General features: G+C 47.7%; 1 protein-coding gene across 2 annotated transcripts in view; it reads right to left on the bottom strand.

Moving 5' to 3' along the window:
* The window catches only part of ST8SIA2 (ST8 alpha-N-acetyl-neuraminide alpha-2,8-sialyltransferase 2), an 80,550-nt gene that overhangs the window by 2,019 nt on the left and 64,588 nt on the right, over positions 1 to 13,943 (bottom strand). For both annotated transcript variants that reach the window (XM_029575501.1, XM_029575502.1), the window contains one exon: positions 12,367 to 12,660. In XM_029575501.1, the coding sequence (XP_029431361.1) occupies positions 12,367 to 12,660 (294 nt within the window). The remainder of the gene's footprint in view (positions 1 to 12,366; positions 12,661 to 13,943) is intronic.

The raw sequence follows: 13,943 nt of genomic DNA, 5'->3' as shown, positions 1-13,943 counted from the left end.
TCAGTTAAAAGTAGTTTCCAAAAAAAAAATTGAACCAAAGCATGATCACAGCTCCTAGTTTTAGGGTATGTAACACGAAGCCCAGGCAACTGGCAATGGCCAATCACGCAACTGCTTTGGCTGACACCATCCAATTGGATTTCCTGACGACTGTGTGACGCTTTAAGAAGCTGTTTCCCGGGTTGTTCCCAAAAAAAAAAGAAAAATGTGAAATTTATACATATTTTATAGGTACGTTATCTTCACCGAGGCACTTTCAATTTATATATTTTTTTCTACTAAATGCAGTGCTCGTGAATGATACCACTAAACACCGGAGTCCTCCACGCAGCCACAGAGCGTGTGCTGCTTTCCAACACTGCCCTGCCAATATTCCTAAACCCTGTTATAAAATGACCTCCTGTGGGGGGTGAGAGGGTAGTTCACTCTGTCTGTGCAAACTGTGGCCTCTTTACTGAATTACCATGGCGTTTGCCCTCAGATCATCACCCACTCAGGTCACAAAAGCCACCAGAGGCTTTGGGACAGCAATGACTGCTGACGCCAGAACCGGTGACCCTGAGGTAAAAGGCTCTGTAAACTCGTCGCACTGCCCTGGCTGAACGCTGGTCGCCTCACCCAGGTTCGGATGCACAGAATCACACTTATCCCTGCAGAACGTTACAAAATCTGCATCCATGAGATATCACTGGAAAGCCTATAATCTCTAAATTCGTTTCCTAGGTCAGAGAGCTATGCAATTGGACCTGTGATCTCAGATGGAAAGGGAACCAGTTTTCCTGACTGGGAAACGAGGCCACAATCAAACACAGATTCCTCAGCGAACTGTGTACATGCAGCTCCCTTACTTGTCTGGAGCGTGACATTTCCAAGACATCAAATCAATACCCTGCCCGGCCATGAAAGGCCAGGGGTAAAGAGCAGCCAGGCCTGGATCCATCGCTGAGAGCCATGCTCTTTCGCACAATGAGACACACTAACCTATCACAATGAGACACACTAACCTATCACAATGAGACACACTAACCTATCACAGTGAGACACACTAACCTATCACAGTGAGACACACTAACCTATCTGCAATGAGACACACTAACCTATCACAGTGAGACACACTAACCTATCTGCAATGAGACACACTAACCTATCACAGTGAGACACACTAACCTATCTGCAATGAGACACACTAACCTATCACAATGAGACACACTAACCTATCTGCAATGAGACACACTAACCTATCACAATGAGACACACTAACCTATCTGCAATGAGACACACTAACCTATCACAGTGAGACACACTAACCTATCTGCAATGAGACACACTAACCTATCACAGTGAGACACACTAACCTATCTGCAATGAGACACACTAACCTATCACAGTGAGACACACTAACCTATCTGCAATGAGACACACTAACCTATCACAGTGAGACACACTAACCTATCACAATGAGACACACTAACATATCTGCAATGAGACACACTAACCTATCTGCAATGAGACACACTAACCTATCACAATGAGACACACTAACCTATCTGCAATGAGACACACTAACCTATCACAATGAGACACACTAACCTATCACAATGAGACACACTAACCTATCTGCAATGAGACACACTAACCTATCACAGTGAGACACACTAACCTATCTGCAATGAGACACACTAACCTATCACAATGAGACACACTAACCTATCTGCAATGAGACACACTAACCTATCACAATGAGACACACTAACCTATCACAATGAGACACACTAACCTATCTGCAATGAGACACACTAACCTATCTGCAATGAGACACACTAACCTATCACAGTGAGACACACTAACCTATCTGCAATGAGACACACTAACCTATCACAATGAGACACACTAACCTATCTGCAATGAGACACACTAACCTATCACAATGAGACACACTAACCTATCACAGTGAGATACACTAACCTATCTGCAATGAGACACACTAACCTATCACAATGAGACACACTAACCTATCTGCAATGAGACACACTAACCTATCACAATGAGACACACTAACCTATCTGCAATGAGACACACTAACCTATCACAATGAGACACACTAACCTATCTGCAATGAGACACACTAACCTATCACAATGAGACACACTAACCTATCTGCAATGAGACACACTAACCTATCACAATGAGACACACTAACCTATCTGCAATGAGACACACTAACCTATCACAATGAGACACACTAACCTATCTGCAATGAGACACACTAACCTATCACAATGAGACACACTAACCTATCTGCAATGAGACACACTAACCTATCACAATGAGACACACTAACCTATCTGCAATGATGTTCCCATAAAATCTCCTCAGACCCGAGACTGTGGGCAGAGAGCGAGGGGGTGGCCAGCACGGATGGTCAGAAGGCTCAGGGAGGGCTCGTTTGTAAAGTCCATTTACAGGTGACTTCCGATTTACCTGGGTGAAAGGGTCGTCTGGACCCAGCCCCTCCCCTCCATGCAGCTAAGAGGCCCACCCGGTGGTCCGCTTCACGCCGGTTTTAGCCGCATCCCGAGGAGGCTTTCGTGGGATGGGAGGCGGGTTTAGGAAAATAAGGCTGGTGGACAGCATTTTCAATCCACGTGCGCTCTTTTCCAGCCGACAGCAGGTGCTGGGGGTACTCAATACTTAACTGGTGCAAAAACCAGGAGCAAAACGTACCCGCGGTCTCTGCGGCAATATGTACGGTGTGAAACCTGCCCTGCCCGCCCCCGAACCACAAGAAGACGCGACTCCTGCAGGAATTGATTTCAACACTTTTCTGTGACCACCACAGACTGCTTAAGTGGCCATCCAAGCACTTCTGCCAGTCCTCGAAACAGTTTTTTTCTCCCCCAACATCAAATGCTTCTTTTTCTCTTGTCTTAGTCCCGAAGAGGGGAATCCGGGCCGCGGGGGAGGGGAGGGAGGTACGACGGAGGAGAGTCACAGAGCTGAGAAGTACAAATCAGGCACGAGAAAGCAAACCTTTTTTCCCCAGAGGAAAGATAACTCTACAGACAAGGAGGGACTCGGGAACAACCTCAGATAATATTTCTTCACCCCCCCCTCCCCGTGGAGGTGACAGAGACGAAAACAGTAACAGAATTAAAAAAAAAAGCCTGGGATGAGAGCAGGGCGAATCAGTGCCGCCAGGAAGCGATGAAAGCCGGAGACGCGCCGGGCTCTCGTGGCTTCGCACCAGCAGTGTAAGTGGGCAGAGAGTACCGGGTCCTTGCGGGTCCGTCGCCGCCGCTTCCATTCTTTTGTTTCTAGGATTCTCGTTTAAGGAAGATCCGCGTCACGTAGCCAGTATCCTTCATGGCTTTGGGAGAAGAGTTGAGGTTTGAAACAAAAATTAATTAACTCTGCATATACTGCAGTGAGGCTATTAAGATGCATCCGTGCCTGCCTTTGAGATTTCGAGGGATGACTGTCTTGACCAGAAGGCAAGGTAGCCTTCAAGGCGGAGGTGATTTATTTGGGAAAGAGATACCCCAGTCATAAGTAACTGTTAAAGGAGATTTCGAAATGCTCGGGGAGGCTCCCAACCCATCCAAAAGGCAGCCAAGCTGAAATGAGAGCGTTCAGCAGGGCCACATGCCCTCGAAAGAAGAAAAGACTTTTAAATGAGAAAGTTTGTTTCTCCATAATTTGTGACACAGGTTGATTTTAAAAGCCCTGCTCGTGCAAGGATTGCCCACCTGTGCGCGGATGCGGGTTTAAAAAAAAAAAAAAAAAAAAGCCGAGAAGCACGCACGTAGATCCCGGTGTGCGCGTCAAACATCAGACGGCGGAGACATGGTGGGGGCCAGGACTTGCGCGCGTGGCTCCAAATTAAAAAAAAACAAAAACGAAAGCCGCAGTGCGCATGCGCCGGTTATCCGCGAGCGAGCCTGTGGGAGAGGGTGAGGGGGTCCCAGGTCAGCTGGGCGGCGTGCAGAATGAAGAGCCAGAGGGGTCTGAAAGGTCTCGCTGTCAACTGGACAATGGTGGACTAACTGGGAAACCGGGAATGTGCCCCGCGCGAGCGCGCTCGAAAGTTCACCGACAGTGCGCGCGTAAAAAGCCGACAAGGTCCCATGGAAGACACACGCGAGCGCGCGTGCTAGCTGTGCTCGAGTAACCTCGTAAAACCAGGAGCTTGCTTTCGCGCGGTCGGCGCCTTTTAAAACGCGCGCGCCTGATTTAAAGATTCTAGCGCGCCCTCGCTTGTGGCGCCGATACACGTGTTTTAAAATCGACCGCTTAGGACTCTGGTCCCTTCCTAGTGGAGCTCGCGTCCATTTGAGTTTATAAACCTGCAGACGTTTGGAGAAGAGCCAGACTGGTGGTATCTGCAAGAACTTTTGGAACTATGAAAAAAAACCAAAACTTTTTACTATAAAGTTATTTTCTTTTTAAGTGCCCTGGTCAAAGAGATTCTTAAAGGATTTTATCGGGGATAGAAAATCTTTTTTAAATTAAGCACCAATAAAACTTCTTAGGGACAGGGGGAAAAACCGTTTGTATATTTAATTAGTTTATTTTTAAAACGATTTTATTTTGCTACCTTTTACCCTCTCCCTCACAACGTTTTCCCCTCCCTCTCCAGCCTATGCCCCCCCGCAGTTCTTCAGTATTCCTGTAGACTCTAGGCTGCTCCCAGTCCCAGAGGCCACTGCTTCTCGCAGCCACCGTCGCTCACTTCTGGCCTCTAATCCCTGGCTCCAGCGCCCCCTGCACACAGCCACCGCTGGCCTTCCCTACCCTAGTGGCTTCAGGCAGCCGCCGCTCTTCCTGGCTCTCGGGCATCCGTGGCCTGTTTCCTTCCACGTGGTGGCAGGCAGCAGACACCAAACCGAAGGTGCCTGGGTTTTTCCAGTCCCGGTTTAGATAATATACCTTTCTGATTAGTCTGTCTCCTAAAGATGGAGGCTAAAACTTGAGAAAAACGAACAAACAAACCCCCCTCCAACATGACTGAAGATTGCATTCTTATACATTCTGAAGAGAGGAAAACGCCAGATTATAAGAGAGGTTTACAATGGTTCTCTTTCTCCCCAGTTTTAATTGTAGTATAATTAGGCACATTTAGGAACCTGGTTAGTTACAGGAGGGCAAGTGAACCAGCGGCCATGCCCACTATGGGTTTTCCAAACAAATATAAAAAGAGGAATCCTAGCAATAAACCTGGTCAGAGGTGTGTGTAAGCCAACATCCGCGCAGCCTTTGGAGGGTCTTATTGTAGAGATGAAAGACATTAACCAAAGAAATGAGAAGGAAAATGTAAAATATATAAGGGCTCAAGTCGCTCCAATTCTTTCTGGCCTCTCTGGAGGGCAAAGAGAGTAAAAAAACATTTAGCAAAGAGTTGTGTAGAGACCCTTAGGCCTCCAATAGAGGAGCCTTAAACCAGGATATAGGAGGGGTGGCCCATTCCTGGAACTCGCCTCTAGTGAGGCAGTGATTGGCTCGCTCAGCTGGCCTGTATCAAAGCAGGCAGTGATTGGCTCGCTGAGTAGGCCTGTATAAAAGCAGGCAGTGATTGGCTCATTCAGTTTGCCTGTATAAAAGCAGGCAGTGATTGGCTCGCGGAGCAGGCCTGTATAAAAGCAGGCAGTGATTGGCTCGCTCAGCTGGCCTGTATGAAAGCAGGCAGTGAGTGGAATCAGTGTGGCACCTTTTGGGTGATTCTGAAGAAGGAGGAGGAGACGTGACTTGCATTTTGACCGCACAGCCTGATATAAGAACAAGTAGGAGGCAGGTCCCTGGCGCAGTACCCGATTGGTCTGGCAGGGTTTGTCTGGGTTTGGAGAAGTCTATTTTTGTGAAGAGTTTGGTGGATTCCTCTGCCTGCCTTTGTGAGGATTTCCACCCCTCCCCACCCCCATCTGGAGGAGGGCAGGAAAAAGAGGACCTGTGCTCATCCTACAGCACAGCGCACCCTGCCATCTCGCCCGATGGCCCAACTGGAAGAGGTCCCATGGCCACTGAGGGTTCATGTCCTTCACAATGGCCCAAATGGAGGAGGCCCTGCTGCCACCGGGGTATCGCGTTCCACCTGGCAGCCTAAATGAAGGAAGACAACAGTAACCAGGGAATCCTGATCAGGCAGGACAAGACAAGGACCAGACATGGACTGGACTCCTTGATTCCTGTTTACCACTGGTAAACAGGAATCAAGGCAACAAGATACAGTACATATAAGACAGGCAACAAACAAGGAGGCCAAAACAGGCCACGAGGCAAGGCAGGGCTAGGAGGCCCAAAAGCCACAAAGTAAATCAAAACAAGGAGGCCGCAAGGCAAGAGCGCCAAGGAGGCCACAAGGCAAGGCAAGAAGGCCCCAGGGCAAGAAGATCACAAGGGCCTTGTAGAAACATGGCAGGAGGGCAAAAGCAACGAGCCCAGGTGATTCAATTATGAAGTACCGAGTTGTGAGAGATGCAAGATTAAATAGGGCTGGCCTTGCTGTGCATTGGAGCCATCGAGGAGGTAGCTAGAGCGAGAGAGAGCATGGCTCGATGAGCACCTCTGCTGATGGGGGTAGGGGGACGGCCAAGCAGCCAGGATCGCTACACATTTATACTTTATGGTCACTTTATTCTGTCTTTGGGAAAGGTCTGTCTGCTTTTTGACAGAGGTTAAATATTCTTCTAATCTATCATTTCTATGTAGGGATCTATAGCAGCTTGGCTGGTAGGGGGTGTATTGGTGTTTGAGGGCCTGCAGTGTTGCCTTTTCATAGGTAGGGTTGTTACTGATTGAGTGCTGGCAGTTAGTGCTGTTTTGGTATGGGAGGTTTCATATATTTTAATTATAATCCAGTTTACTCCTGGCTTTCTGAGGACCAAACCCACATCCAACAAGCATTACAATAGTCCTAATACCAAACAGTATATGTGTTCCAGGCGTCTTTTTGGGTTTGTTTTTTTTTGCAGGGTTTTCTGGTTGGCTCCACAGCAAGGCATGCTATTGTGATATTTTACCTCAGAAGATTGCAGAGTGTTCCTTTGTTATAAATGCATCATTTTAAATTGGTTTTGGGTAGGGCCATGGTGGGGGAAGGGCTGGGCACAAAGCCGGAAGATTCACTTAGGGAGCCTCATAGTCTTGACTGGAAAGGGAATACAAATTAAACGTAAAAAAAACAAAACAAAACCAGAATGAAGAGGAGGCAGGACGGCGATTGTTTGCACAGGACAGCAGAAGAGCTAGCATTGGCCCTGTGGGGAGGGTCAGCGGCTTCCTTGCCACCCATGAGAGAGAAGATCTTGTTCCTTATTGTTTGTTGGGAGGGATTTTTGTCACCGCTCCTGCCTGGGACGAGGAGTACAGATTTGCATTTTTTGCTGCCCGAAAGCTCCAGTAAGGTCGGAAGGAGAAGAGGAGACCCCGGAATCCCACGCTAGGAGCTCATCTCCCACCACCTGCCACCCCGAGATGAGCAGGACTGAGACTGGAAGTGCACACTTGGATTGATTTGAGGATTAATTGGAAGAGCACCAGCCGATTTGATTGAGGACTTTGGTTGCATTAAGTTATTCTTTTCAAACACCTCGCTCAAGTGTCCAGTGTGCTTTGTGGGGCTGGAGGCGGTCACTGCAGCGAGGAAACGAAACGGTGAATGCAACCATGGGCGCAAGAGAGTCATCCCAAAGAGAAAGGAACTTGATTTATCCCCCCTGCCACGCCTTGTTTCCTGGAGGTTTCTATGCCCCGGGGTAGAAAGGACTGGGCACGAGTGAACTGTGACTTAGCCCCGGGACTGTGTCCTCTGCACCCCGAATTGGGGGGGTAGGGGTGACGAGCTACAGTTGTAAAAGCAGGTACCTGGGAAATTAAGAGCTTGACCATGGCCTCGAGAATGATACCTGGAGAGTGCAGGAGGGTACGCTATAACTAATGCCCTTTCTACCCCACCCCTGAGCACTCATTGATTTAAATACATGCAGGCCTTTTATTTGCCAGAGGAAGCCCTCAGGTCAGAATGTTGTTCATAAGCGGCATGAGACCAGGCTACATTACTGCTGCACTCATGCATCTCCACTGACTTCCTACGAGAACAACTGGACACTTGGGGGGATATCCTGAAAGCCCAGGTGGTCCGGCAGGCCCTGAAGGCTAGGTTGACACCTTCCGAACTAGAAGACACCAACCCACCACTAGATGTCCTGTGGTAAACTCAAGATACGCCAACTTCTTGTGGAGTGGAAGGGCGCAACGCTGACCCTTGGCAGCCAGCTTCAAGGGTTACTACTGCGGGGTTCCCGGGGGAGGCCCCGGGGCACGGCTCCCCAGCCGGGGACTGCCGCCATGACGACAGGACTGGGTGAGTTGGGAGGGGCTTTAAGATAGGGGCAATAAAAGCCCAGGCCCTTATGAATGAAAGCTCATGGCTCCGGAACGAACCCCTTGGCCCCAAGAGAACTGGAGACGAAAAGTCATGGGAGGAAACTGCCGTGCCTGAACCCCCCCCCCCCAATAAAAGAGATATACTAATGGCTAGAATAGGCCTCCAGGAACCAAGAAATGGGAGCATGACTAAGCCTATCCAAAACGTGTTTATCCGCTGCATATGGAAACAGTACAGCTCCAACAGGTTTAAAAAGTTCACAGTATAATTGTAACCTTTTTTTTTTTGCTGTATCATTAGTTAAATTATGATGTAAAATAAGATTAGCTCCCTGTTGACAGTCGCTTGCACTAATGACTGCTTACATTCTGTTTGTGGAGTTATCTATTATTTCTTTTCAATGGAGCTGTATATTTAAGTGTTTAATTTGTAACAATAGAAACATTTGTACGTGATGTAAAATATAGTGGTAGCACCCTGCCAGCACGTCAGTGTTATGTTCAGTGTATGCAAGCAAAATATATCAAGGTTCCCAATATAAACTCCATTATAGCCTGGGCTAGTAGAACTCATGGTCCTGCCCGGGTGCTTTATCTAGGACTATTAAAAGATTTATCTTAGCTAAAATCATTTCAGCTTTCACCGAAGCATTCAGGGCAAAGAGCAAACACCCCAGATCAGTGGAAAACGTCCTTCCCGCAGGCACAGACTGCCTTGGGATGGGCAGATGATCGGCTGGAATCACAATCGGCTTCGTTTAAATGCTACAGGCGTCAGCCTTGTGCGCATCCAAAGACCAGAACGAGGAACCACAAATCTTTACGGCCTCTGGCCTATGAAATTCTGTGATGTGCAAAAAGAAAAAAAAAAAAAAATCAATCAATCCCACAGGGGAGTAAATCTCTGCTGGCTGAAACAGGCTCCAAGGCAATCTGAATGTGACAGCAAATGCATCAAGGCAGAACCGCGCCGGCCAGCAGGGTAAGGCGAGGTGGCCACTAGAAATGGCTGAGGAATTCAGTAGCATTCAAGCTATAGACGTACAGCAGGAAGCATGGCAAACTGGAAGCGGCACTGGGCAACGAGTCACTGGCCTGTGGGCAACTTCAGAAAGAATGCCTTTGGCCCGTTTTTACTCCATGAAACTAAAAGCATCCCCGAGGGACTCAAGGGAGCACGCGCTCTGTGTGCCAGTCGCGGGTCTGTCCAGGCTGGGCATGAAGGCCAGCTGTGGGTGCTGCACGCACAGAAAACACTTTTCACCCAGATGCAATTCCTACTTGGAAGATAATGGTTCATCTTCTTTCCAAAGATGGCTTATTATTAAAAAAAGCTTTGTTGCTAGGGTGCGTCCCCTTCCCTCTTCTGATTCTGGAATTTGCAATTTTCCCCCCATCCTTCTGATCTTGGCAGCCAATCTGATCCTTTTGGATTAAAACCAGGGAAGGAAACAGGCACCAGATGATAGCATAGGGGAGAGATGGGCAGTTTTGGAGCCAAGCCTCTTTACGATTTGACAGACACAGGAAGCCCGCCTCTAGGCCCAAGATGCTTGTTTTTAAATGTTTGCCTGCCTTCCAAGATAAGAAGTAGAAAGTGAAGCTTGTGGCGATTTCTGACGTCCCTGCTCCCACAGATTAAATCTGCGAGCGGTCTTAGCTGCGCATCTTGTCCGTGGCAGACATTCCCTATAAAACAGTGACAGCTGGTTTTTGTTTTCATTTTCAGGAAAAAAAAAAAAAAGAAACAAAAAAAAGCAGGAAAAGAGATATGAAGGACAGGAGAAAGCGTGTGCAGCCAACTTCCTGAATTTAGTTCTCCGGGTTTCTGCTTTTGCACTGACCTGAGCTGCCAGCGACCAACGGTCAAGTCCAGTGAAAACGCAAGGCCTAAGTTTTGTTGGCTGCCCTGTGTTTCTGTCTGCGCACCGAGCACGGATGCATTTATGCCGGCGCTAGGTATAAACACGGCCAGAAAGGCTTCTCTCATTTTCCCCTTGTAAAGGTGGAGGCAGCTCACCTGAATCTACAGGGCCATTTCCGACTTCCATCATGTCTGCCTGTCTGATCTGATGCCCCCTTAAAACCGCCTGTGGATAACTTTGCGAGGCCCCGGTGGCCCAATTGGTGGAGCAGCAGCAGACAGGACCCATTATCAGAAGAGCCAACAAACTCGCCACTGCTCGTCTTATGAAGGCTGATTCCAAGAGGGGCTTTCTGGCACATAAAACACTGCAGTCTCTGGACGGGCTGTCTGCTTGTTTAAGGGGCTTATTACAGGTGCTTAATTCTATTTTGACAGATGAAAGCAAGTCAAGGATATTTTTTTTTTGTTATACAGCTGAAAGTAAAAGCTGTTTTTGAGAGCTGAGGCTCAAGAAGTCTTAGCTGGAAGTTGCATCCATACTGTAGGGGGATCTCTGCAGGAGCGAAGACTCAGGCAGATGCATAAAGCCCCACCAGTACCTACAAGTGACGTCTGTTCACAAGCCTTCCACAAAGACACTTGTGTTCCAAAACATGGTTTGCTTCCCGCAACGTTTCTATACTGTACAGGCTCGGCAGAATACCAACCATATACGCAGATTACCATGGCAGCCCGACTCCTAGCTCCATCCAAGTCAATGGAGTGGGTGTGACATCTCACCACGGCAGCCCATAGGATATCCGAGGCCTGCCAGCAACTGACGGGTGCAATCCAGACGCTTGAATCTCAGTTTAGGAGCCCTGTTTCCAAGAGTCCTCAAACCGGCACGGAAGGGGAGAGACAGCTTTGGAAATTGGGCAATTAACCTCTTAAAGTGAGAAATGAAGACCAGAGGAGCTCTTAATCTAATGAATCCAGAATTGTGACTTGGAAAGGTTCTGAGCTACAAAAAAGAAACTATGAACACAATTTTTACTAGGTGCTAGAAACAAGGTTTCGTATTATGTAGAATTAACACTTCTGGTGGTTTAGAGGATGGTTTTTCTACGCTCTGCATTTTCTGGCACAGTCCTAGCTGAATCAGCTTTACGGCTCTGGTGCTAGATGTGGCCGTACCCACGTAGACCCTTATTCAAAGCCCTTTGCAGGGAAATAAGGGAGCCACTGGTAGGCCTGAAAAGGGAGGTAGAACTCGGTATCTTCAGGAAAAGATGATCCAGGTCTCAGGGTTTAACCCTTATTTAACAGAACACTATTCACTTCAACTGGCTACTTTGCTTACTTGGCCCTGTGACGTGGGCCAAGAAGCTCAGATGCCGAAGACCTTGCAGCCATCTTCCGTTACAACTCAATGACTACAGAATTAAACTAGAAGTGTGTGCCCCCTGCTCACAAATTCTACTATGAGACACCGATATTATTCCAGAATGCTCCTGCTAGTACCTTCCCAAAGATCCTCTCTTTCTCTCGGCTCCCCTTTTCCTAGTCTCTTCTTTGCCCCTTCCCAGCTCCTTCAGAAGGCTACGCTGTGACTAATGTGGTCTTACTGTATCCAAACATCTGTCAAATGACGGCAGAGCTCCTTCAACAGACCTTAGTCTACGGCAAAAGACAAACATGTTTGACCTTCCAGGTACACCTGGCGCTCCTAGAAAGCTAAAATGCATCTTTCTTATGTGGATGGATAATTAACATTTATTCAGTGGGTATTCTCTAAAAATTCCTTGATTCCAAATAATATAAAAATATTGCTCTGATTTTTTGGGGGCCTTTTTTACACATCACTTTAAGATTTAAAAATGTACCTTTTTTCTAAGACTGTAACCCAGTACAAAATCCGACTCCCTGCTTAAAGCACCACCTTGCCTGCCAGCCTCTCACAGAGGCATACGGTCAATAAAAACTTCATAGAATAGTCACAATGGCCTCTCAGATGCACATCTCTACACTCTACTCATAAACTGTAGGTAACAAAGCCAGAGATATAGCAAAGAGCCCAGCAGGCTCATGGTTGCTTGACTCGTTTCCCTTCATTGGCGGAACCTGAAAGGAATTCTTACCCCCGAACCGCGTGCAGCAGGCGAAGTGAAGGGTAGGCCGTGTGCACGTTGATGCGGTGCTTGAGGATGAGGTCGTTGACCCACTCCACTCGCTCTTCTCCTCCTTTGGCCATGAAGGCTGGGATCCAAAGGATACTTCCATTCAGGTTCTGAAGACGCTGCAGGAATTTCTCCTTCCAAGTCTCGTTGACCAGATCTTCAAAGGCACGCTGCACCACCGAGGGATTCATTGTCACCAGATCGGTCTTCATTCCGACATCCTGGGCATATTCTTGTACAGGGGCCAGGTTGCACCTGAAAGAATAAAATAAGAATTTGCGGTCACATTTATTTGGAATGCCCAATGATTTAATGCAATAATGTGTGACACCACATGAGTACAAGGAAAAGGGAGGTGACAGGGTTAGTGCTTGCAGCATTGGCCTGTGACTCAGGAGAAGTTGAGAACCATGAGTTCAAGGTTACATAACGCCACTGACTTTCTGTGTGACCTTGGACAAGTCACTTTACTGCCTACTGCTTCGGGGATCTAATGAAAATAAGGTACTTTCCCTGGATTTCTGCTCTAAAAGTTAAAAAATTCTAGCATTAGATATTCAGCCACTATGAATAAACATATTGGCTAACTTAGCTGGGATATTCAGCAGTGTGGCCATGCTGCTGAATTTACCCAGCTATCTACAAATTAGCTGGACACGCTTATCTGCATAACTTTAGGACTGCTCAATAGCAGGTGTAACTTATCTGGCAACTTAACCAGATAAGGCTGAATACTGGCCCTTCTCTGGCTAAGTTAATCGGAGTACTTGCCACATCCAGGAACGCCCCCCCCCCCCCCGCCTCTCCCCCCGCTATTTAACTGGATAAATAGTTATCTGGCTTAACGTGGCTAAAAATTCAAACAGCACCAGTGAGCCGGATAAGACCCAGCTTATCTGGTTAGGTGGCACTGACTATCGACCTCATAGAAATTTGAGGTGCCTTTCACTGCACAGCAAGATCTCAAAAAAATATCTTTCTGCAGCAATCCAGACAACCTCAGGCCAAAAGATGGTGTGATGAGCGGGAGACAGAACCGGGCATGGACAAACACGTCCTATTAAGTTACGGAGGTCAGTTTTGGCGATGGCTGCAAAGTATGGTTACCTTGCCAGCGCTTAGGAGAGGAGAACTTCTGGCTGGTGTGGGTGGGAGGAGGTTAAAAGGATCATGAAAGTGATAGGACGAGGGCATAGAAAGCTTGTTAATGGTGAGAGCTGACAGGAAATGCACGGGGAAGGAGAACTGATGGAGGATGAGGGGAGTTCTTTCAACAGTAGAGCTGCTCATGGACTCTTGACGTGGAAGGTTTGGATGCCACTAATCCCATGCTCTTTTCATGCCGCAGTATCTGCGATTGTTTCACGTGCAGGATGACAATGCGAGATTGTATGTGCGGGGGGGAGGGGTGCAAAGAACACCCAATGCCCTTTAACCTTCTACTTTTATCTGCAGCTGGCGACATAAAGTTAACAACTTGGACAGGACCCCTACCAGCTACTCAGCCCGGCCGGCATTCTTACCGCAAAGCTGTTATA

This window comes from Rhinatrema bivittatum, chromosome 13, assembly GCF_901001135.1.
Source record: "Rhinatrema bivittatum chromosome 13, aRhiBiv1.1, whole genome shotgun sequence".
Taxonomy (NCBI): domain Eukaryota; kingdom Metazoa; phylum Chordata; class Amphibia; order Gymnophiona; family Rhinatrematidae; genus Rhinatrema; species Rhinatrema bivittatum.
Note: the sequence above shows the minus strand (reverse complement) of the source record. Positions and strands in the feature narration are given on the sequence as shown.